Here is a 26065-nt window from a genome sequence, read left to right as displayed (position 1 = left end):
GAACTTAGTTCTCGGCTCATTTAGAACTGATTTTGGACTGGTTTTAAAATGGTTTCGGACTTTGCTTTTGACTGTTTGGAAATGATATAAGACTGGTTTGTTTTGGGGTGTTTTTCAACCTTGTTTTGGGAAGGTTTGAGACTGTATCTGGACTGGTTTTGTACTTGATTTCAGATTGGTTAGGGACTTTAAACTGGTTTGGATGGTTTTTGGACTTGGTCTTGGACTAATTTTGTACTTATGACAGTTATTTTAAACAGCCCTTGTTTTCCGACTATTGTTTTTGATCTTTTTACTGTTTTGTTTTTCTTTTAATAATTGCCCTTGTTTTCTGACTTCTGTTTTTGATCTTTTACTGTTCTGACCTTTTTTTTTTAATGATTTCATAAATGTTTTCTTTTGTTTTTCTTTTAATAATTGTCATCCTCTGTTCTTAATGTCTTTGTAAAGCACTTTGAATCGCCTTGTTGTTGAAATGTGCTATATAAATAAATTTGCCTTGCCTTAGTTTGAAGCTGGTTTTAGACTGGTTTTGGGTGTGGTTTCAGATTGGTTATGTTCTTTATTTATAGTAGTTTAGGCTGTTTTTGATTTGGTATTGGATTGGTTAGGATATCTTTTGGACATAGATTTAAGCTGGTTTTAGAGTGGTTTTGGATGGGTTTTAAGCTGCCTTTGGATTGGTTGAGGAGTTGGGTTTGCACTGGTTCTAGATTGGTTTGGCTTTTTTTCCCTGGTTTTTAGTACGGTTTTAGAGTGGTTATAGATTGGTCTTACACTTAGTTTAACACAGATTTTGGACTTGTTTTAGACTGGTGGCGGTGCCATGCGATCTACATTCATGTGGTGGATTGTTAAATTGTGCTGTCTGATAAGATTTCTTGGACGACAGATGATGGATTTATGAACATTCATTCTCTTGCATCTGTGGCTTCCTGTCATTGAAATAAAGTGGAATTTCAAGTTGACCTTTTATTGTCACAGGAGCGTCCCCTCACACTATATACTTTTTTTGTCCCCTTAAAGCTACAACTAAGTGTTTGAGAGTCTGTCCTAAGTTGCTCAAAAGCTTTTGGACACAACTTATTTCCAAGTCAGGAAACAAGACTATATGCAATCCCTCTTATACTTTGTTGCCATAAACCAATCGAATCCTTGTAGTGTGACGGTGTAAACACGTTCAGGTCCCCACAATGTGAGTAATACCTGCCCAAAAACACACTCGGGGAGGTGACTCCTGATTGAAGGGCTGGTATCCGACCGCAGAGGCAGAAATAGTGTCACTGCCTCCTTGGAGAGCAGTCAGATAAGATAATGGATCGATACAGCAGATACACCGGTGTTGTAGCTCAGCAAGGTCATCGCGACCTTCTGCTGGCTTTAGTAAGTGCCGAGGATCGAATGGCTTCCCTTTGATTGGCACCACAGGAGGTGGCGGACTTGATGTTGCGCTTATCTACAGTTTCCACAAAGGACGGGGCTGACATGTTGGCCAGGGGGATAAAGCACATCATCAATATGGAATTCAAGGGTTCTCCTTCAAGTAAACAAGAGGAAATTAATATAGAGCTAACGGCGCGAAACGCATGATTAAAGTGAAGCACAGTTGATGAAAGCAGCTCCTCCACGCAAAGTGTCAAAGTTGGAAGCACAGCAGAACACATTTATCATTTTGGCAGGGTAGAAGTTGAGCCCAGCAGCAAGTATCCTGGAGGATGCACTGTTCAGCATCACATCTTCCTGCTGGAGTCGGTCCAGCGACTCGCATTGTATTGGCCATCTGTGGAGACTCATGTGGAGATGACGAAGATTAGCCCGTCTCTAAACTGCATCAGCCACTCAGGTATATTATTCTATCGCTCCTCTGTGATCCGCTAATGCAGCAACAGCTCGGATACAGTAGGCTTATTTGGTTCCCATTTGCTTTTGCCATTATATCTTGGCTAAACACCAGTCCAGCTGTCACCGCTCGTTGCTGAAAATGGCTGGAAATTGGTTGCCGCATGAGCAGGTGCTGTGAGGGTGTTCAGTTCTTTCTGAGATGCCAGATCAGACCTGTACCTGCAAACTTGAGAGCGCATGCAAAATTTATTTATTTTTTTTTTTGCGAGATATCTCCTGATTCACAGCCGGATGTGCTTAAATAATGAGTAATGTTTAACCCTCAGAACCCCAAACCCACCAGTGGGATTGAAATTCATGTTATCTTTAACAAACTGCTAAAACTACACCAGAAATGGTAAAAACACAAAGTTTTCCAAAAATCCTAAAAATGTTAAATGTTCAATTCTGTAACAAAACATCCTGAATTTCTCATCGCGACTATGAGGTGCCTGCCGCAACCGACAGTTATATAATAAAAATTCTGAAACTTTTGTTTGTAGCATCAAAACTAATTTAAAATACAAGGAGTAAAATATCTGTAGTATACAGGTGTACTATTACATTTTCCAATATTGGTAACACCTGTGGGTACCTGGAAAAATGTTGTGCACAAGGATTCCTGTTTTTTCATAGTTTTTAAAATAAATAATCCAAGAAATTTAGCTTTAGCGTATTTGCTTGATTTTATCTGTCATAAATCCTGTCTCGTTTAAAAAATTTGCCAAAAGTGTGCCTTTTGCATTAACCAAATTCTGTGAAAAACTAAAAATTATCCACTCCTCGATACAGTCTTTAAGCTATTAGCAACTCAGCTGTAGCGAACAGTCATATGAGAAAAATTCAGGGACTTTTCAGTTAAACTGCAGTCTGTGCATTAACAGAGAAGATAGAAAATCTGCATTTCAACAAATTAAAAACATAACTCACAAAATATCTATAATATGTGTGCTGGTAACACCTGTGGGCACCTGCAAAAATGTTGTACATGTTGATTCCAGTTTTTGTTTTTCAACATTTTGGAAAAGAATAATCAAAGACATTCAACTTTCATATTTTATTTTTGTATGACTTATGGCCTTCCAACTGTGTCATACTGATTTAAAGCTATAAATTGTGTAATATTCAAAAATATGTCAAAAATAGACCTTTTGCACCAACCAGATTCTGTGAAAAACAATTCTGTTCTCCTCAATCCAAATAAAAAGTAATGGCTCAACTAGTTGAGACAACAGTCACATAGTATAAAAATAAGAGACTTTTTAGCTGAACTGCAGGATGTGTATTAACAGAGCAGATGGGAAACAAGTATTTAAGCAAATTAAAATGTTCATCGGAATACATCTATGTGTAGTTAGGCGGATAAGTCAAATGATAGTTCACTTTTTCAGGAAAGCACCAGATTTGGTACAGACATAGTATATGACCATACAATTGATTTAAGAGTACCCCAAAAATCTAAGCCCCCTGGTGGCTGTTATATATAACACTGTTATAAATGGCTTTATTGAATCTGCAGACCCTTAAAGGCATTAGAGGAGATTTCATTTCCTACGACTTTGAACGTAGCATGCGCACATATAACCTCTCCCTCACCCCCCTCTAACCTCCCCCCTCTTAACATTTATGAAGAAACGCCCCCCTCCAGAAACTTGCGTAGCACTCGTGAAGTTTTCTTTTATGGCTGGGTCCCCCTGGATCTTTATCTGCCATTATGTAAAAAAAGATGAGCAAAACAAGTCGCCAGCTAACTACGAAGCTATACCAAAGCAACACATACAGAAAACACGCAAGTCCAAGGCGTACGTAATCTACGTAACTAGGCCTGAGCCGGAAGATTTTTGATAGACAGGAAAGGGAGCAAAGCAAACGCCTCGGTCCGAGTGCATTGATTGGCTGATGTTTTTCAGGTCCTGCCATGTCCACAGTTATTTTTTCATTTTTTTTATTCTTTTAGAGACCATACATACAAGTCCACTAAAGGTCAGTATATTAATTTTATGTGAATCGGACAAATTAAACAAAAAATAATAATCCTCCATAATGCCTTTAAACAATGGGGGTAGATCTTGAAAGTAACTTTGTATCTGCCGTATTAAGGGAGATATTACATAAATAGGTTTAGCAAGGCGGCCATATTTGAATTCAAGATGGCGGCCACCAGGAGGCTTAGATTTTTGGGGTACTCCTCTTAAATCAATTGTATGGTCATATACTATGTTTGTACTAAATCTGGTACTTTCCTGAAAAAGTGAACTATCGACCCCAAATTTCGGTCTTATCCGTCTAACTAGTGTGGAGTCATTTTATTTTATAGTATCAGTAACCACATGGACACTTGGAAAAAATGTTCTCAATTTTGATTCTATTTTTTCATTTTTTTAAAAATATATAATTGAAGTAATTACATTTTCATTTAAAAACAGAATCATGGCATTAAAACTGTGTCATACTACACTAAAGACATTTCTGAGCTCTGTCTACTTCTACTCATGGCTGTTCTGTTTCCATAGAGGCGACGGACTTTGTATTGCTGTGAGAAATGAGCCCATGGTGAGTTCAAATATGACAGGAGCAATAAAACTCCCAGAAACTGCTTGGAGTTCAGAGGGTTAAACTGTCATTTTTTTTTTCCTTTTTCAACACATAATTCAATCAAACAAAGAGCGAAAGTGGAATTTTGATCTTTGCAAATGTGAGCATTCATGTTGTCGCTGTTTATTCATTAGCAATCATCTGCCCGAGTTTCTCTCACACACCCACACACATATTGTTATTTCTTGAAATATCATTCTGAATTAAAAGTGCCGCCTTCTGGGACGCTGCTGTTTTTCATTTTCCGCCCATCACTCACACACACACATAGATACAATTATATAAGCACTGAAAACATTTTTTTTACAAGTTCTAAAAGCTTTATTTTCCAAAATCCATCCCTTTGTCTCTCTAATGTACAGCACTGTAAGATTGTTTTTTGTCTCTCCATCCATGCGTACAGTGTTTCCTGCTCTGTCGAGCTGCGGAGGGATACCCTGAATGGATGGTCATGTTAGCATTTGCTCAACCGGTCACCCCTGAGAAGGCCTGGCTAATGTGACTTTAGGATATTGTCTTTAAAAAAAGGCCTTGAATTACATTATTAATTCAGTCATTGTCGACAAGGAAGAAACAACAACAAAAAAGAAGCTCACTCAGAAAAACAACAAAAAAATTTAAATATCTTCTCTTGTACTTTAAAAAAAACATCTCAGTAAAACCATGTAAATAAACAAGAAATAAAAAGAAAGCGTTTATCCTCTCCCTGTATGCCGTACAGAGCCTACAATAACATACTCCTCTATGATAGCAGTTCTTTATGATACAGATAACAATAGCAACTCTGGTAAAATCTCTATAGTTACTCTATGATTTTCTACATATAATTTGCCTTCTCTAGATTCTGTATTTTTAAGAAAAAACAAAAAAAGTTCTTTAGGTCAGAGCTCCCACTGAGCGATAGAAACGAACAAACAGTGAAGATTAAAGGCTGGCTGGTTCACTGAGTAGTGCGACTTGGGGCAGGGGAACCGAGAAAGGAACGGAGACGAGGGTTTTTGTCGAAGCACGAGTACTGGATGGCGGTTCTGGGGTTTTCACGACAGATGGCACTGCTGCGTCACACACGACTACACATATTGCACAATGTAGAAATGCATAGGATCTGCTCCGTTAACTGTGATTTCAAGAGGTTTTTGGTGTGAAGGAAGGATGGAAGGGGCACAAACAGCAAAACATGATGTCAAAACACTTGTCTCTGGTGTGTTTTTTTTCTTCTTTTTTTGCTCAGTGGAAGTCGCACAAAAAAACAAAAAGAAAGTTCTGGTGCTCCACTAATAAAAGTGAAGCAGCAATGTCATACGGCGCTGAAGCACCCTTCTCTCATCTCCGCGGCTATAAATGGAAACTGGCCCGACATGTGGAGGGCGAACCGCGAGCGTCGAGCATCAAGGGCAGCACCCATTATTCCCAACGACTCCTCCTCGGCTGAGTCGTAAAACGTCGTTACATGTGTGTACAGTATAGAATAGATAAAGCCACTTATACACTGAAAACACATACTGGATGTATTGCTTTAAATGTGAGATTTGTCATAGTCATGGATGAACCACAACACCTGATTGTTTTTTTTTTTTCTCTCACTGAAACTGACATGGGATTTTTAAAACCAGACACCGAGAGCAAAAAAAAAAGAAAAAAAAAAGCTGAATATCAACACAATTTTCATTGCTTTTTGTAGGTAAATCAGTTTTAAGGTGCTTTTAATGTGGTTGCCATGGCACTGTGCTTTGTTCCCTCCCACGCTGTGCGCAGACTCTGCAGCTGGATGTCAATCAAAAATCGGCCGAGCAGCCGCCCCAAACTCTGAAATCCCAGCAAGTCTTCAAGTTATCCGTTGGGTTTTCGTCGTATGTGTGATTGAACGCGATTGCAGAAACGGAAATAATGGCGTTTTACGATGTAAGACATCCGTTTTCGTGGCGCCAGAGAGGCGCAGACGTTATGTTCGTCTCGTGAATGCTGCACTGGAGCAAAAAGAAAAAGGAAAGAAATCATCCTGAAGACAGATTTGCAAATTGAAACAAAGTCAACTTGACAGGCCGACCTTTTCTGGACCTTAATGAGCGCTTAATCCTGCGGATACAGAAATGGAAAAAGAGATCTGTGGGGCGGTGACGCAGAAACAAAGACGTGTTTTAAGGGAACAGGGTTTGGTTGAAGGGCTGGAGGTACAAAATGGTGTTAATGGGTTTTAGCACACACTGTATTTAGTTATAGATCCATTGACTGTCATTTTTGTCCTTCAGAAGTGAAGTCCGTATCGTATCCAGACAGCATTCGAAGATCCTCTAAGCTGAAAACACTCACGGTTATGGCTCGGGTTCGGCTGCTTTATTCACCTCTCCGAACCAATAAGTTAAAAATGTTTCAAAAGAAGCATCAAGTAAAGGGACCTTATTTTGTGGCAACCACACTAAACATACATCTAGACTCATCTATATTTGTTTTCTAATAAATTACACAATAATATCCAGAATCCAAACCACGTTGACCCATGAAATGGCTATAAAAGCGGCCTCGAGTGCACCGGACACTGTTGGAGGCCCGTCCTGCTCCTGAGGTCATTATAGGAGGAGCAGACAGAAGGCATGATGAGGGATCTTGGCCTTTATGATGAGAACAGCTCTCAGGCCCGGCGGCCTCGTGATCGTCAGGACTTCGTGTTGAGTCAGGCGGGCTGCATAGTTTGAGTGTGGCCTTGGTCACACTGAAAGGAGGGCCTTGGATTTGGTAAAGGGACGGGGGTGGAGCTCCAGACGGGAAGGTGGGTCGAGTCTTTAGTACGGGGAGAAGATGATGGGGGTGTGGGCGGCGGCCCTCAGAGGCCCCGGGGCCGGCCGGAATAGTGCTGGGCCCAGGAACGGGGTCTGGATGAAGGTGGTGGCGGTGCCGATGGGGTGGCGCAGAGCCAGAGGGTTGGTGGCCACCGTGCACAGAGTCGGAGGGTTGAGGGGGCTGGGCAGGAAGCCGGTGGTCAGGCTCTTAGTCAGCTGCTTCTGCAAGGCCAGTTTGGTCTGGAGGGGACAGGAGGTAGGAGAACACAGTGAGGGAAGAACATTTACTGGGAAAACATGATTCCTAAACCCAGTTAGTGCACAGCAGCTGCAGCAGAGGAACACATGCTCATGCCAAAAGAATCACACAGAACCGGGTCCCTGTCATCAGAAACAGCTGTATGCTAAAGCACCAAAGAAATAAATACACCGATCAGGCGAAATATTATGACAACCTGCCTAATCCTGTGTTGGTCCCGCTTATGTGGTCAAAAATGCTCTGAACCACTGGGCCTCAGCCACAGGACCTCTCAGGGTGTCCCATGGGGTCTGGCATCAGGACGTTGGCTGTGGATCCTTTGGGTGCTCTGGGCTGTGCAGTGGGGATTCTGTGAATCAAACTTGTTCCACTGCATCCTGTTGATGTTTGATCAGAATGGGTTCTAGAAAGTTTAGAGGTCAAATCAACATCTTGGACGATTGTCATGCTCCTCCAGATGTTCCTGATTGTTTTTAAGATGTGGTGGGGTGCATTTTCCTGCAGGGGTAGGCCAGTGACATTTGGGATTACCATTTACATAAGGGAGCATGCTTGTTCTGGGACAACATTTATTTGGGTGTCCAAGTCTCATCAACACGGATCACAAAGTCCAAGGTTTTCCAGCAGAACACCATATAATACCAACATGATCAGCGTTATTCACTTCACCTGTCAGTGGTCATGATGTTGTGGCTGATCGATGTACAAGACATCAAGCAAGCACACAATAAAAAAATCTTCATACTTCATTAACTCTCTGAATACAGTTTCTGGACATTTTTGTTAATGCAAATGCTTTATTTATTTTAAAACTTGACATGTAGAAGACACATCTTTTAACTTAGATTTGACCAATCCCAGCAGATACCATGTCACACGTGATAGGTAATACTAATATGTTCATCAGGCGTTGTTTTCTAATGAGTACCACTATGTGGTGTTTTTTGTTGCTGCTTAAGTTTACACCTTTTTCACTTTCACACCCATTTCTGCTCATATTCTAACACATTTTAAGGAGTGTGAAAAGTGAGATAAGTGCTTTATTACTTTTGTCATTTATTTGCTCACTATGGGTTAATTTTTCAACACCATATGAAGTACTTCCCCTCTATGGAAACAGAACAGCCATGGCTGAAAGTAAACAAAACTTAATGTCTTCAGTGCAGTATGTCACAGTTACAATGCCATAAATCAGTTCAATTTACTTTGATTATTTATTTAAAAAAAATATTAAAAACCTACAATCCACACATGCAACATTTTCCCAAGGATGACCAACACTAGAGAATGAAATAGTAACTCTCCTACATTTGAATTTGTTTCCATTCTAGTCTCCTATCTGCTCCGGGTGAACACTGCCTGCAGTTCAGCCAAGTTTAGCTCAAAAGTTACAGACTTTTTGTGATATGGTTGCCGATCGCAGCTGATCTTTGTTCATAATTTATGGCAATATAACGGTGTCATTCTGCACATGAGACAGTTCAGAGTTTTCTCTACTTCTAGTCATTGTTGTTCTGTTTTCATAGAGGTGCAGGACTTTATACTACAGTGAAAAATGAGCCAACAGGGAGTTAAAATGTGACAGGAGCAAAAAGCGCCCAGAAACTGACTGAAGTTCTGGAAGTAAATGAAGGTAAAAACTAAAACTTTTTTACTGTTTCTGTTTGCTCTACTGGTTGTCTTTCTTTCTTTTCACTTCAAAAAACAACAATATGCATATTTGCCCAGCGGTTCTCAAAGTTACATACAAGTGCACACAACAGTCCAAAGCTAGGACTTATGACATGGACATTTTTCATCAGGACAAGGCTTAAATTGCAAGATGTAACTTTAAAACTGTCCACTATTAAAATGATGGTTCAGATTTCTTTAACTGGAGGTGAAACACTTTACTCACTGGTCACGATTTTTGGTCCTCGGGCATTAGCTTACATGAGAAATCCTTTGTGTATTCCCAACCGGAATGCAAATACGAACATGATTGTGAGCTTGAAAGTGAAGTTTTTAGAAGATTAACATTGTGTTAAATTCTAGCTAAACAACTTTCTGTTACTTCCTGGTAGCATATTTTTAAATTTCTAGACATCACATCTACTGTTCTCTGTTAATGAATAAATAAAACACTGTTTAAGCCTCCAAGTTAGACTTTGATACTAATAACAGGAGAATCTATTGTGGAACTAGCAACAAACATTATAGCTTCATTAAACAAACAGGTTTGAAAGGAGAATAAATAATTAGAAAGTCACTTGAAATGTTGTGTATAGTGTGGATATTTAAAAGCTTTTTAAATGCTGCATTCAATTTACCCTCAACATTACAAGCCTTTCAGGACCTGCTCATGAGAAATATCCAAACATCATGATGCTGCCACCACCGTGCTTCACATTATAATGGTGCCACTGTCGCTTTTCACATCATGATGCTGCCGCCACCATGCTTCATGTTTTCACTTTGACATGAAAGAGCCTTTTTTGGGGGGGGCTCATCCAAAAAGTGAAATTAAACTGGCCAAGACTCAACACTGAAATACTATAGAAATGTTGAAGCGAGGTGAATATTTTTTATAGGTTCTATAAAAAACAGACATAGTAGAAATGTTTTTACTTTGACACAAAGGAGTCTTTGTTGAGACAAATTCAGCACGTTTCAACGTTGAAATGCAATAAAAGTGGAAAACTTTCAAGACAGGAGAATACTTTTTATAGACACTGTGCAGTGTTAGTTTGAAACCATCAAGAACCAATTAATAATTGCAAAGCTACATCATCAATCACCACCAGCGAGTAGAAATTTGAACCATTCCTTAAATGCAAACTTCTCTATGATCCCTGCCCTCAGCCAGGCCTAAAGCTCAGCCAGCTGAAGCCCTCCAATCCAACCCCAGACTCGGCCTCTCCTGCCACTGACCTGCGAGGAGAGGGAGGTGAGGTTGTACTGGCTGAAGGCTTTCTTCATGGTCGACACAGCCACGCCTGCATAGCCACTCCACCTCACGTTCTGTAGGATGGAGGAGGAAGAGGATGGGGGAGGAAGAGGAGGTGTTTGTATGACAGGAGCAGAGAAGTGATTAATCTGGAGTGCTGATTCAGGCTGCTGTTGTCAGAGCTGGTCGGTGGTGGGACTGTTTTTTTTTTTTTTTTAGACCTGTCTTAGGGGTAGGGGACTTACAACAATTCAACCTCTATCACAGAACACAACATGCTGCCTCACCACGACATGAGAAACCCCCTGAGAGTAAACTGTGTGTATGTTAGTCAGTAGATGAGATCAAAGCAGTAAACTACAGTGGAGCTGGATTAAAACTGCTGTTTAAAAATGAAATATAATGCAAAAAAATGAAACAGTTCGAACTGAAAAATGTACTTTTATGTTGCAGAATTTAGCAGTGTTGTCAAATTCTAGATAATATCAAGTAAAACAAGAAAAGCATTCAGAGTGCAGCACTCTGCCAAGGCTGCTCAGTCGTTGTATGATGTCCGACGGATGAAATCTTTAAACAATTCGGGGTCCACAGCGGTGGATTTGTAGCAGGACCGCAATCATGTGATCGTCAGCGTTCACTTACTGTCATAGTTACATTGACGCTGTGCCACTATCTCACAATGATGCAGAAATCTTAAACAAATCTGTGGATCCAGGCTATAAGCCGCATCACTGCCAAAATCTAATCACGTGGTCCTTGTGTCATTTCTGACCTTTCCCGAAAATTTCATCTAAAATCCGTTATTCCGCTTTTTAGTAATGTTGCAAATAGACAGACAGACAAACCAACGCGGATCATCACTTAACTCTGTTGCATTCCTTGGCAGAGTAATAACTCAAAAATATACTAATTTACATTCGAGCCCTAAAAAACTAAAAACTATAAAAAATGTCGAAATCAAAAATCTGCATTTTCATCAATGGCAATTGAAAAATTTGTCATTAATTGTAAGAAAAAATGTGTATTAAAGATTGAAAAATTGCAAATTGATTTTCAACTGTTACTTTAAAGATTTTAGTTTCTTAATGACAGATATTATCTAGAAAAATCACAGAAAAAGTATTGATTTAAACATTAGATTTTTTTTAAAGAAAGGCAAAAACTATAATGTCCTGCAAATCATTCACCATTATTTGAAAGAAAAAATATGTATTTGTTTTTTTTACAGTGACTCTAAAAATACATTGTGCTGTATTTAAATCAGCTATAATGGCATTATTTTACAGATATTTGCTGTATTTAAAAAAAAGAGTGTTCATTATTGGAAAAAATGGGAAAAAATCTTTTAGTGTCGGTTTACAAATTTACCCTTTTGTTAAATTGTATATAATATCTATTAAAATTGCATAGAAAAATGTTGATATATGTTGGAAAAAGCAACTTTTTCTTTATCATTTTACAGATATTTGCTGGTGTTTGAAATGAAAATGATGTATATTAAGGACTGAAAATGCTAGACAAGCAGTTATTTTACAGATTTTACCGATGTTGTTGAATTACAAATAATATTTAGTAAAATCAAAGGACATAAGTATTCACTTACATGTCAACAGCATGTATAAATAACTAACTAATCACTACAATGGTAACTAATAGCAAAAAATAGTGACCTTTTTTTTACAGTGTATTACCATAAAATGATAGTTTTACTCTATATTAGCAAAAAAAAACAACCCCAAAAACAACAACAAAAACGCTTAGCATGGTTTTACAGATACTTGCCATTATTTTCATACTAAAGTTTATGAACTTTACAATAGTCCACTGTTTCTTTAAACTTATTTTTCTGTCATTTTTTCACAGATTTGATTTTTACAGTGTTGTTTACAAGTTCGGCTGAATTCATTCCAATTTGGGCAAACGTGTTCAAGGATATCTGCTTTGAGAAAGAAAAAAAGGTCATTATGCTTCCTGGAGTGTGTGTGCATGCGTGCATATTTGCGCCACAGTGTTGTGTTTGTGCTCAGACTTACCGCTAAGCTGGAGCTCGGCTGGCTCTTGCTGTGGGGGGTAAATTTGGGTTTGGGTGGCTTTCCGGCCAGCCGATCCTTGTGCCGTCTGCTATTCATGTGCTGTCGAGAGCAGCAGAAACACCATTAGCAGGCTAACAAGCATCTGTCGTACCGCGGCGGAACAACTTCAAATACTATCTGCTGAATTAATCATGGATGCACAGCAAGTGAAGTGCAGGGAAATTACATCACATTACTTTTTACCACTCCTGTGGGTGCAGCGCTCACAGACTCGAGTCCTTCTGGGATAACAGGCTGTTTACATAAGACCAGTGCACTGCATTTAAGGCTGAAGGTGCACAGAAAAGTCAGCACCGCATCGTTTCCACATTTATTCCCAGCAGAGACACACATGTAGTGTTTAATGAACATCAGAAGCAGAGAAAGTGTTTCCTCGACCTGGTCTGACGCCAGAATAAACGCAACAATGAGCTGTAAATGAATCCTCTTTCGCTGAAGCGTTGTGTGTAATGTTGAAAAAGAGCAGCTTAAAGGTACTCTGCACTCACAACCTGCTTTCAATGGCTTCCTTTATGGGACTGCAAATGAAGCTTTGATACACACATAATGGAGTCGACATGCAAATCGTCCTTTTGATTAAGTAGGGTCTTTAAAACCTCATCAGTCATATTTATCACTTTAATGCACATCCTTGTTGTCTGCTTTTATAACTGTGACATTACAGGCCAGTGTGATCTAAGTTCAGTATGTAATAAATGGCAAGAGTTTGTGCAGGCAGCTCTGTTTTCTGATTAATTCTGCAGCCTCATCATCTGTCTGCGGAGGTGAGCTGATCATATGCAGCGTTTCCTCCGCCGCCTGCCATGATTGGGCTCGAGTGCTTTTCCTCCGCACTGTCAACGGCACTTCTACGGCCTTTTGAGCAAAATCCTATCAGGTTAGCAGCACTCTCATTTAGTGTGCCTCGGCAAATCTGCAGGACTTCCCCACCCCCCGAGCCCTCGCGTCATCTTTCATTTCACACAGCGTAAGTAGGATAGAAAAAGTGTTGGCTTCGTCCTCCTGCTCCCTCTGCAGCAGAAACTTCAGCGATGCTAAAAGTTCACAAAGGTTGATCTGGAAGTTCTGCTGCCACCTTTTCCGACCATTTCTTTCTCCACTTGCTTGGATTAAATAAATTATAGTGAAGAATTTCTCCAGTCAAGCAAAAATAAAGCAGTTCTGACAGTTCCTAAAATGTCCACTTGGGGCAGGCTCCAAAAGCGAGTCAATCCCCATTGACCTCTATGTTAAAACTTTACAGCAAAATAAACATGTTCACAGCCGGTACAAAAATTATTTTAGTCTCGACAGCTAATTTTGCCTTTCATACCAATGGTATGTTCGTGAATTTTTACATAACTCGCCTGTTTAAATTGTAATAACCCTTTAAAAACACAAAACCTGCAGGCAGATTGGAAAAGCATGCCGTCTTTGAAAAAAATTACACCATTTATTAGACAAAGAAAGTGCCAAAACAGAAATCAGCAAATTACAATTTTTCTCCAACTAATCAACTGTGACTTTTGGTTTCATCTGAAAAAGTTCACCAAATCTAAGCTTGAAATCATGACATTTCATCAAAATCTTACATATATTTAAACATTCACCGAATAATCGCCAAAAATAAACCATTTGCGCTAACCAGACTCGACAAAAACAAATTCTGCACTCCTCTGTGCAACCATCAAGAAATTAGTGACTCAACTGCCCTTGTTTAAGTAATGTAATACAGTCATTTAGATTTGTGCAGATGGGTGACAAATTGAAGGAAAGAACAATCTTAAGTCTCCAAGTAACATTTTGGGCCACCAGAACAGCTTCAGTTCCACTCAGCATTGATCTCCAAGTCTGCTTGTCCAAACCTTGCCAGCAAAATGTTCCCCAAAACAAAACCATATCCATCAGATTTAATTCGTCAGCCGTCTCTATATGCACAGATCTATATTTACCTGGCTCAGTTGGGTCTCAGAGTTCACAAAGATCTCACAGACTTCACACTGGAAGTTCTTGCTGGGAACCCCGACACTGCCTTTGCTGGCCAGACGTTTGCTCTTACAACCAGCTCGAGCTGCCACCACTTTCCCTCGACGTCGAGGCAAAACGCTGTGACCCTCCAGCATCAGTTTGTGCTTTGTACCTGGTGGGGAGTGCAGAATAAACTGATTATTTGGTGTACAGAATGAATATAGCATTTTGGGTGGAATAAACCTTTAAAACCATAAGTCATTCACTTTAAAAGTCTATTTGTGTAGAATAAACATTTAAAACTATAACTTGTGTGTAAGAAAGTACTATTTGTGTGACACTAACCTTTTAAACAATGAGAACTGATGAATAAAACTACTTGGATATCCTCTAAATCTACACACGTGGACAAAATTGTTGGTACCCCTCAGTTAAAGAAGGAAAAACCCACAATTCTCACTGAAATCACTTGAAACTCACAAAAGTAACAATAAATACAAATTTATTGAAAATTAAATAATCAAAAACAGCCATCACTTTTGAATTGTTGATTAACATAATTTAAAAAAACAAACTAATGAAACAGGCCTGGACAAAAATGATGGTACCTCTATAAAAGATTGAAAACTATTTGACCAGAGTGACATGATTAACTCAGGTGTGTCATTTAATTGACAACACAGGTGTTTCCAAACTCATAATCAGTCAGTCTGCCTATTTAAAGGGAGACAAGTAGTCACCCTGCTGTTTGGTGAAAAGGTGTGTACCACACTGAACATGGACAACAGAAAGCGAAGGAGAGAATTGTCCCAGGACATCTGAAAAAAAATTATAGACAAACATCTTAAAGGTAAAGGCTATAAGACCATCTCTAAACAGCTTGAAGTTCCTGTGACAACAGTGGCTCATATTATTCAGAAGTTCAAGACCCACGGGACAGTAGCCAACCTCCCTGGACGTGGCCGCAAGAGGAAAATTGATGAGAAATTGAAGAGACGGATCGTTGGAATTGTATCCAAAGAGCCCAGAGCAACCTCCAAAGAAATTAAAGGTGAACTCCAAGGCCAAGGTACATCAGTGTCAGATCGCACCATTCGTCGTTGTTTGAGCCAAAGTGGACTTCATGGGAGACGACCAAGGAGGACACCACTGCTGAAAAAAACTCATAAAAAAGCCAGACTGGAATTTGCAAAAATGCATGTTGACAAGCCACAAAGCTTCTGGGAGAATGTCCTTTGGACAGATGAGACCAAACTGGAGCTTTTTGGTAAGGCACGTCAACTCTATGTTCATAGACTCAAAAACCAAGCATACGAAGAAAAGAACACTGTCCCTACGGTGAAACATGGAGGAGGCTCAGTAATGTTTTGGGGCTGCTTTGCTGCATCTGGCACAGGGTGTCTTGAAAGTGTGCAAGGTACGATGAAATCTGAAGACTATCAAGGCATTCTGGAGAGAAATGTGCTGCCTAGTGTCAGAAAGCTTGGTCTCAGTCGCAGGTCATGGGTCTTCCAACAGGACAACGATCCAAAACACACAGCCAAAAACACCCAAGAATGGCTGAGAGAAAAGCGTTGGACTATTCTAAAGTGGCCTTCTATGAGCCCAGATCTGAATCCCATTGAACATATGTGGAAGGAGCTGAAACATGCCATTTGGAGAAGACACCCATCAAACCTGAGACAACTGGAGCTGTTTGCTCATGAGGAGTGGGCCAAAATACCTGTTGACAGCTGCAGAACGCTCATTGACAAATACAGAAATCGTTTAATTGCAGCGATTGCCTCAAAAGGTTGTGCAACAAAATATTAAGTTATGGGTACCATCATTTTTGTCCGGCCCTATTTCATTAGTTTGTTTTTTTAAATAATTATGTTAATCAACAATTCAAAAGTGATGGCTGATTTTGATTATTTAATTTTCAATAAATTTTTATTTATTGTTACTTTTGTGAGTTTCAAGTGATTTCAGTGAGAATTGTGGGTTTTTCCTTCTTTAACTGAGGGGTACCAACAATTTTGTCCACGTGTGTACAAGTATCGGGACATAAAACATTGTTTGGGGTGGAATAAACCTTTATAATCATGAGTTGCAATCTTTTTCGATCACCCACTTTGGTAGGTAGCAATCGTTCTTGCAAAAGAAGTTTCAGAACTTACAACTGCAGTCCTAAAACCTCATGTGCACTGGTGGGATGTCATTAAGCATCACAGAAGTCTTTGTCATGGTGCCCCTTTACTTACTAAACCCCCACATTACTCTCTACTAGACAACATTAAACTTACCACCTCCTCTGGTCACTACAGTAATAAACAGTGAAAGTCTTTCCCCGGTGGAACAAGGGGGTACTTAAGCTAATCTACAATACTTGGAGTGTTTAATATTTATATAATTGGTTATCATGTATCAGTGCCTCGTCATGCTCTCACCGCTGTTGTGTGCTTCCAGCTGGGAGATGGAGTTCACTGTGACTTTACAAACAGGACAGTGGAGGTGAGCTTTGCTTTTCTTCGGGTCTTTGTCGTCGTCCGTTCGTGGCTCTTCGCTTGTGCTGGATGTCTCCTCCTGGCTGCCGGACTCGGTGGACGGTCCGGCCACTTCGGCAGCCTCCGGGACTTCGGGACTGCTGGTGTCTGACGCCGTCTCGGAGATCTGCGAGGAAGGAGAGATCTGAGGAGGGGAAAGGGTGGCCAGCTCCACGGAGGAAACCTCGGATACCGGCGTCAACATCACGGAGCTCCTGGGACTCTCCTCCAGCTTCCCCTCCAGGTTGGCTGGTTCTAGATCGGTCTGGAGACCTGCAGAAACATGAATGAATAAATATAAATACGAGAAAACTGTGATCCATTTAACACTTGATTATTACAGAAAGTAACACACAACTGGAATAAATGTCGACTTCTTTTCAGTGGAACAACTGGGACGGTGTTGGCCAGCTGTGAGGCAGCTGACCTCTACCAAAAGATGAGAAATGGGACTTGTGGCAACTTTTTAATCCTTGAAACCCCAAAATCTTTAAATTATCTTTAAAAAACTGCCAAATTTGTAGCATTTATCAGAGCTAGAAACAGTAAAAACAGAAAGAATCACTGGATTTTACTGGTAGTCGTGGATGGAACTACTTATTGGTGGTGGACTGCTGCATCGTAAAATGAAACAAATCTGAGCTTAAAATCGTAATATTTCATCAGAATGTCTTTACTCTGCAGGTTTCATTTTAAATATTTGCCAAAAATATATCATTTGCGAAAATCAGATTTGGCAAAAAAAACAAAAAATTCGATGCTTCATCATCAAATGCTCAAACAATCAGATGCTTCAAACATCTGGAACTTTTCAGTTGTACAGCAGGCTGCATTTATAAAAAAATAGAGTGAAGACAAGTATGAAAACAAATGAAAAATGCAAGTATAAAGATATCCATAGCATGTAGAGTCATTTCCTTTTCCAGTATTTATTTATTTTTTATTTATTTCATTTATTTAATCAGGGACAATGCACAATAAACATTAATCCATATAAGGAAAATATGCATGTGCCAGGTTATAGCACAAAGAGCTAATTTCCACCTGTAGTCCCTGGGCAGGTTGCTGTTACCATTAAAAGAAAAAAAAAAAAAAGAAAAAAAACAGTACATTGTAACAGTCACACAGTAACACATACAGTTACAGTTTACCCCAGTCACTCAATGTGTACAAACTTGCTGCGACAATAACCATGTTCTAGTTAAACGCTTGAACACGCTAAAGTCTGTGCATGCCATGATTTCACTGGGAAGAGTGTTCCAAAGGCTCACAGCTCTGTAAGAAAATGACTGTTGGCCAAAAGTAGTTCTGCACCTTGGAACAATACACTCTCCTCTGACTGTCGACCGTGTAGACCGAGAAATTTGTTCTGCACTCAGAGTAATAAACTTTCTCAGTGGGGGGGCAGTCAGATTATGAATTATTTTAAATAATAAGGAAATTTGATTGAATTTAATTAAATTATCAAAACTAAAAAAATTGTATTTATTAAGGATGTTACAGTGATGATATCGAAAAGGCTTTCTATCATGAATTTTTAGGGCTCTCTTATACAAAGACTCAAGTGGTTTCACTGATGTTTCACAAGCCTGAGACCAGCTGGACATACAATATAAAAGATGCGGGACAATCATCGTATTGAGATAAGTATAAGAGGCCTCTGTTGTTAAAGAATTTCTAATATGTTTATAATTCATTAAATTAAATTTTAGTTTATTACCAATTTTTTTAATATGGGTTTTAAAACAAAGATTTGAATCTATTGTTAAACCCAAGTATTTTGTTTCATCTACATTTTTAAGTTTTTGCCCATTTACTTCGATTTCACATATTTTTAATAGTTTTCTTTTATTTGAAAAAAACATTGAGACTGTTTTATCTAAGTTTAGAGTGAGGCAGGATGTCTGTAGCCATTTGGCTACTTTCTGCATCTCCTTATTTAACTTTTCCACAACCTCAAACTCATCTTTCCCGAAAGTAAAAATCACCGTATCGTCGGCATACATTATTATCTCAACATCAGGACACACTGCAGGGAGGTCATTTATATAAATGCTGAAAAGCAAGGGTCCTAAAATAGACCCCTGCGGCACTCCCATAGAGGCAGATTTAAATTCAGATTTAGCGTTATTCACCCGCACACATTGATGTCGGTCACTTAGGTAAGATTGCAGCCACTTTTGGGTATGATTAGAAAAATGATATTTATTTAACTTATTATGCAATATCTGATGATTAACTGTATCAAAGGCTTTACGCAGATCAAGGAAGACTGCTGCCACCACCCCTCCCCGATCTATGAATGCCCTGACTGTTTCCAAAAAATAACAACAGGCTGAATCTGTTGAATATCTTTGCCTAAAACCAAATTGCATTGGATTTAAGAGTAATTGTGAGTCCAGGTGGTTGGTCAGTTGCTCTGCAACAATTTTCTCAAGCACCTTTGATACGGCAGGAAGAATACTTATCGGACGATAACAACTCATGTCTTGTTTGTCTCCAGATTTAAAAATAGGGGTAATAATGGCTGGTTTTAAAACTGCAGGAAAAATACCCTCCCTGATCGAATGATTAATCATCTTTGTTAATGGATCAGAAAAAATATCCCTATAATGTTTTAAAAAAGTTGTATCTATACCATAAATATCTTTTGCCTTACTACTATTCAATGTTGTAATTATTTTTTTAACTTTAACTGTATTTATTGGGCAAAGGATCATATTGGAATTGTCATTAATGACAGAAATAGGATCAACGAATTTAAAGTCTTTGGCCAATGTTTTGACACCATTTATAAAATAATCATTAAAATTTGTTGCTATTGCCAAAGAATCATTAACTATATTTCCATTTATTTTAAGACGAATACCCTCACTTTCAGATTTTTCTTTTCCAAGCAATTTATTAATAGTTTTCCATATTATTCTACTATTTCCTTGTGCATTTTTAATAATGTCAAGGAAAAACCCAGCCTTGGCTTTTCGAAGTGCTACTGTAACCTTATTTCTCTGACTTGTAAAATTAAGACGATCAGTTATTAATCCGGACCTCAGGAAAGCTTTCAATGCCATATCTCGCTTTTTCATCATTTCCCAGATAGCTGTAGTGAACCACGGCAAATTTTGTTTTGTACTTTGCCTTCTTTGCCTATTTTTTGTATATTTTGTTAAAATACTATTTACAGTTAACATTAAATCATGACAACCCTCTTCACAAGATTTATTCTTGAGGATGTCTGTCCAGTTTATTTGTTTTAGATCGTTTTCAATTTGATTCAGATCTTTCTTTGAAATAAAAGTGATACATGTTTTACCTTTAATTTGAATTTCTTCTTTATACCTTGCCTTTGTCAATTTTCGAGCTAATAAGGTTAAATTATGATCAGACATACCTGTAATTAAATTATAAATTTTAGTAACTCTCTCAGGCTTATTTGTAAATATTAGGTCTATTAAAGTTTGTGAAGATTTTGTTATTCGCGTTGGTTTATCTAACATCTGTGTCATTTGAAAGGATTTTGTTATTTCCTCAAGTTTATACCTGCACGATCTCTCAGACCAATTTAAGTTAAAATCACCCAAAAGAATAACTTCCTTTCCCTCACACTGTTTAAGCAGTCTACCAAGAGAAACAAAGAAATCATTAGTAGCTTTTGGGGGTCGATATATTACAATAACACAAAAAATCATTTGGGGGGACAAAGTAATAATGATACCAACACATTCCAGATTACAATCGTTAAAATCCAGTATCTGACTTTGAATATGATTTTTTACATAGATCAACACACCACCGCCTTTACCCTTCAATCTATCACGCCTGTATAAAGTATATCCCGGCACATTCACAACTGATGAAGGAATAGACGGGGTTAACCAAGTTTCTGTCAAGCAGAGATAATCGAGATTTGAATCAGTCAACAAATGCTCTATCTGCTCAGTCTTTGAGACAACGCTACGGATATTCAAATGTCCTCCGAAAATACCCTTTGGCTTAGTTTTCGGGTTCCAGAGCACGCTCGCGTGATTTACAGTCTCAAACAGTTTCATATGCTGTTGTTTTTTTGCAGCGATGATAGTTGCAGTGTTTGCTAATTTTGCGTGAGCTAAAGGCGTTAACATTGTCCCGGAGATGTTATTAGGAGTAGAATTTGTAGCATTACCTCGTCTTCCCACACAGGCCTCGTAAAAATGGGGCCGCGACATTTCCACCAAAGGAGAGGGAACAGCTGATTTTGAAGCGTCCCCTCGATTCATGTGGTCCGCAGGTCCAGGGTTTAAGTGGATATCTCCGCATAGAAGTAAAAACGAACAAAGCAGGATAGAGTATTTCCGAGTCCAACTTGTTGGCACCAATGTTTGCCTTAGGCCACGCCGCTGAAGTAGCGCACTGCCAATGCACGCTCGTCCGCCATTTAAAACATTTGCGTATAACGTGTACTGGCACCATGATACAAGTGGTTCTGGTTCAACTACATCCAAGCACACCGAAGCCTGTTTCTGGAAGGCCGAGGAGCGCTCGCATCTGCACATGGCAGACCAATTTCCCCACAGTTGAGTCAGTAGTAGAAGCAGCACATACAAGGTAGCCCAAAGATGTAACGAAGGTGCCCTTGCTTTACTGTATTTAAGACGTATATTCCAAGATGCAGAAGTTCCGTTTATAAAAAAGTCAGGCGATCTCTCATGTTGTTTTAAGAGAGATACAGACACGGATGCAGCAGCACCTGCCAAACTGCTGCCTGCCACCGCCGCCATGACATATTGGTAACACTTATCGGCACTTGTTGTACATGTACAGTTTTTTAAAAAAAATGCTTGTAAAAAATAATCAAAGAAATTCAACATTATTTTCTTTTCATCTGCTTATGATTCATGGCAGTATAACTTTGCCATTTCAGAGTTTTCTCGCCATCATTATTCTGTTTAGATAGAGGTTAAGGACATTAGATGGCAGTAAAAAATTAAACCATAGTGAAGAAAAATCTAAGAAGAGGAGAAAAACACCCAGAAGCCACTTGGGATTCATAAATCTGGTGGGAAACTGTTTGTTTAAATAAAAAAAGTAAAAAATACCAACAAACAAATGTATTTGCAGTAAAACCCCAACAGAGCGTGACATTGACGAGAAGAAAACAGGACAAAAACATCCTTGCATGCCTAATCAGCAAAACACTCTTTAAACTGATTTAACTTTCCGAATGCAAATGCAAAGTCGACCGGAATAATCTCCAAATAGCCATTTCTCTCTTAGCGAAACACTGGATGTCGCGTTAAGGGTGCTTTTCAACTGCCGGCTTTGTGCCGTTCTCCGATATAATATGAGCCTTTGTTTAAAACCATGTGGAACCGACGAGATTAGAGTTGGTTTAGGCGAGTAAATGCCATCGGCCCGCTCTCCCTCGCCTCGCTCTGCCTCGCTATTCAAATATCAAGTGGACCTGGAGTCTCAGTCAATATAAACAAACCCATCGACTGGCTGATAAGTCGCCAGAGTTCCATTACACATCTCCCCTTCACCCCGCCGCCCTCCCGGGGGAGTCGCACACTTCACCCCAGAGCACCGAGCGCTACGCTAGCTGAATATCTCCATTTCATTTGGAGTCCGGCGCGCGCACACACACACACACACACCACCCACCTCGAGCACAACCATTGATTTTCCCTTTTATGTCTCTGAGTAAATTCATCATTGGAGATAAGGGTCTTCCTCTCTCATTCCCCACCAAAGCAAAAAAAAAAAAAAGACCATATAGGAGCAAGATTAGACAGTCCCCTCGCTGTAATGAGACTGACCCAGGAGGGATTTGAGCTCTGTTTCAGGTGGGCAGGTATGATATCTGAAAGACAAGGCCACCTGAGAAGTCTCCAGAGGGGACTGATAGTGATCAATGGATTTAGTGGGAGCCGTTACACAGGAGGACTTGGAGGTTGGTGGGAATCAAAGGCGACTAAAATCCGAGGATTCAGATCATGAGGGACTTTTATTCAGCTGAAAATCACTTCAAATGCGCCTGCCGGGGTTTCAGGTGACTTCATTTTTACAGAATCTTTCCCCATTACATTCAAAGCAGAGCTGCAATGACGAGTCGATTAATCAACCAGCTAATCCACAGGTAATATTGATGATTGTTTCCAGTCATTTATCAAGCTGCTCCACTCCACTGGTTCTTGTGGAAGCGCACTTCTGCCAATTAAAAACAGAACTAAAGTGTTTAAGGTTTTATTGATTATCTATCTACAGCACAAAGCAGATGTGCAATATCAACCTAAATGCCAAATGATTCGAAACTGCATCACCCCTCAGTAAATGCATTATTTCTTTTCTGAACAGTAAAGTAACTCTTCAGAAGTACAATCGAAAACAAATACTTAAAAAAGGCAAGAATGAAAATACAGAACCCAGGAGGTGGGAGGTTGGTCGGTTCCTGGACCTGCAATGTTTAGGTGGGTGGTACATGTCAACCATCCACATGACTGTGGAACGACAACTGCAGCAGTAAAAAGGATGCATAGAAGGAGCTATAGCACCACTAATCAGTGCTGCAGTGCTCGTCCTTCTAAAATGACTCCATGGACAGCAGACAACTTTCGCAATCTGGCCTCGACAGGCAGCCGATTTAGATTTGGCACATAGGTTATCAATGGAAACGAAGAGATTCTGTGAAGCTCAGACAGTATTAAGGACACTTCAGAACATCAACCTCTATGGACGGAGGACAAGAAAAATGCCTTTGCTTGCTGTTTGGCACAAAAATGCAAGATAAAACTTTGCTAAAGAACGTGAAAAGAAGCCTGATGAATCTTTGGAGCACATTGTTGGGTCAACTGAGACTGAGATGAATTTGTTCAATTCATTTGGAATCCAGCATCTTTGGTGTGAGCAAGACGAGGACTATCACAGTGAATGCATAGTCCTGACAGTCAACATGTTCTCCAGCACAAAACTTCCAGATGAATGTTGGGAGCTCATTCTTTGGTCTGATGAAACTGATTTGTACGGCTCTGATTTAGTCCAGCCTGTTTGGTTCCAACCTGACCGGGTCTACCACAGTGAATGCATGGTCATGACAGTGAAGAACGAAGGTGGAAGTGTGATGATATAAGATGTTGAGGAGATTACATTTTTAGATGAATATCTGTGGATAAACATGTCAAATGGCTGCTAAGAAACTAAATAAGAGGAATATTCCAGCATGAGAGAAACAGCACACAAAGTAAAAATATGACCTGGAAAACCTTATTCAAATTCAACAGAATACTATTTTAAAGAGCAAAGAGAAGTAACACAAACCTCCCAGATAAAAGCAGCTGAAATAAAATCTCTAACAGCAAATACCGTACTGTTCCATTTTAAAGAGTAAAGCAATTTCATTTGAGATTTATGTGACACTGCACAGGGGAGTACTTGCTATAGCTGTCTACTCTATGTATCTATATATTTTATTAGTGTTGTTGTCATCATTGGAAAGTTGCCCTCTATTTTATAACATTGGAAATGAAATCCCTCTGAGTGTTGGGTTGTTATTTTTTGGGACAAAATAAGCAATTTCAAAATCATATCTGTGAAAAATTGTGATTGGCAGTTTTTTGATTAAAGCCAAAACTGTCCCACTCTTCAGTAAAAAAAAAAAAAAAAACACCTCTCTTCCTCCTATTTGTACTCCAACTATGTATATGATCACAGAAGCTGGCACCAAACTGCAGCATTTCAGCTCTGCCATCAGAACCACGCAGCTGCAAACACTGGATATCTGGGTCAGTGCTTTGCAGGCAGTTATCAGGTTTCTTTAACCTGAACGGAATTTAGTTTTTAACCGTTAAATCCGACAGGTTTTTGGAGCGCAACTGTAAGAGATCTCGCAGCCAAACAGCAAACGAAATATCATTATGCACACACTCGCATAAAGACACCAAGTGCTTGATTTAGCTGGCAAGTGCTGATCCAAGGCAGCTCTCGGAACATAAACAACTTCCCCGGGGGAAAAAAATCCTTTGCTTTAAATCATCATTACGGCAGTGACTGACAGACGGAGTCCCCGCGAAGACGGTTTCAACAGCAGAGTCAATCAAAGCCGAAGGTGATTGATGCTTGTCATGATTGATGCCGGCGCTGTGTCTCTCGGCGCCGACCTGGCACTCATTCACTCGCTCAGTCACCGTCATTTGTTGTTCTGGGACGCAGTTTATAAGCATCGATTAGTCCCTTTGTATGATTGGAAATTCTGCCTTTGCCGTCTCCTTTCAGTACGTGTGAATTGTTGCGGCTCTCTGCACGACAGGATATTTATAAAGAGGAAGATGTGTTGGAAAGATCTGCTGTAAAGCGAACAAAAGTGTATATTTGTGAGGAGAAACATGTTTGCATACGATGATAGGAACATGTCATGGCTACATACATGTAGCATGTGTTAGCAGTAACTGTCACAAGTCAGGACCTGAATTGCACATTTGAGATTTCTCCATGGACTGCAAACTGGAGTAGAGAAGAAAATGTTGAAAAAGCGGGTCTGCAGCTCCCATTAAGAGAAGAAACATCAGTTTTCACAGTGGAAAAGTCGGCAGCTTCCAAAATCGGACAACAGAAGTCAACTCTTTCAAGTGTTTTCTTCAATTTTTACAGTGAACTGTCAAGGCAAAGTTCTACTGTATCATCCTGAGATACATTTGAAAGAGAACATTCAGTGCAAACAACCTGAATTGTGTCGGAATAGCATATGACTGCATGGAGTTTGTTCTCAATCCAAAAAATAAAGGTCAAGGTGTTTTCTCGCATAGTTTAGAGATATAGAGATTTAGTACTCAAGTTCACATACAATCACCTCAAAAATTGCAGGAGCGCTTGGAGCAGAGTATCGCTGCATAGTGAGCCTACTTCTATGAAGACGGTCAAATTTATGTTTCGAGGCCACTGTTAGGTACATATTTGAGTAGGAAAATATCAAAATCTGTCAATCAACAGCCAAAATGATCCAACCTTCATGTGGAAGATCATTATGGTGAGCAAAGTGGGTTTGCATCTACCTTCACGCTGAAAATCATCGTGGTGACCAAAGGTGGGTC

At 39.6% G+C, this 26065-nt stretch overlaps 1 protein-coding gene across 2 annotated transcripts in view; it reads right to left on the bottom strand.

Annotated features, from left to right (window-relative positions):
* Positions 1–5092: 5092 nt before the first annotated feature.
* The window catches only part of znf385c (zinc finger protein 385C), a 213671-nt gene continuing 192698 nt past the window's right edge, over positions 5093–26065 (bottom strand). For both annotated transcript variants that reach the window (XM_022207387.2, XM_022207389.2), the window contains 5 exons: positions 16908–17276; positions 14463–14650; positions 12472–12570; positions 10423–10512; positions 5093–7493 (listed from right to left, as the gene is read on the bottom strand). In XM_022207387.2, the coding sequence (XP_022063079.1) occupies positions 7257–7493; positions 10423–10512; positions 12472–12570; positions 14463–14650; positions 16908–17276 (983 nt within the window). In that variant the 3' untranslated portion in view covers positions 5093–7256. The remainder of the gene's footprint in view (positions 7494–10422; positions 10513–12471; positions 12571–14462; positions 14651–16907; positions 17277–26065) is intronic.

The sequence above is a fragment of the Acanthochromis polyacanthus genome, chromosome 21, assembly GCF_021347895.1.
Source record: "Acanthochromis polyacanthus isolate Apoly-LR-REF ecotype Palm Island chromosome 21, KAUST_Apoly_ChrSc, whole genome shotgun sequence".
NCBI lineage: Eukaryota > Metazoa > Chordata > Actinopteri > Pomacentridae > Acanthochromis > Acanthochromis polyacanthus.
The sequence above is the reverse complement of the archived record's forward strand: the minus strand, read 5'-3'. Positions and strand labels throughout refer to the sequence as shown.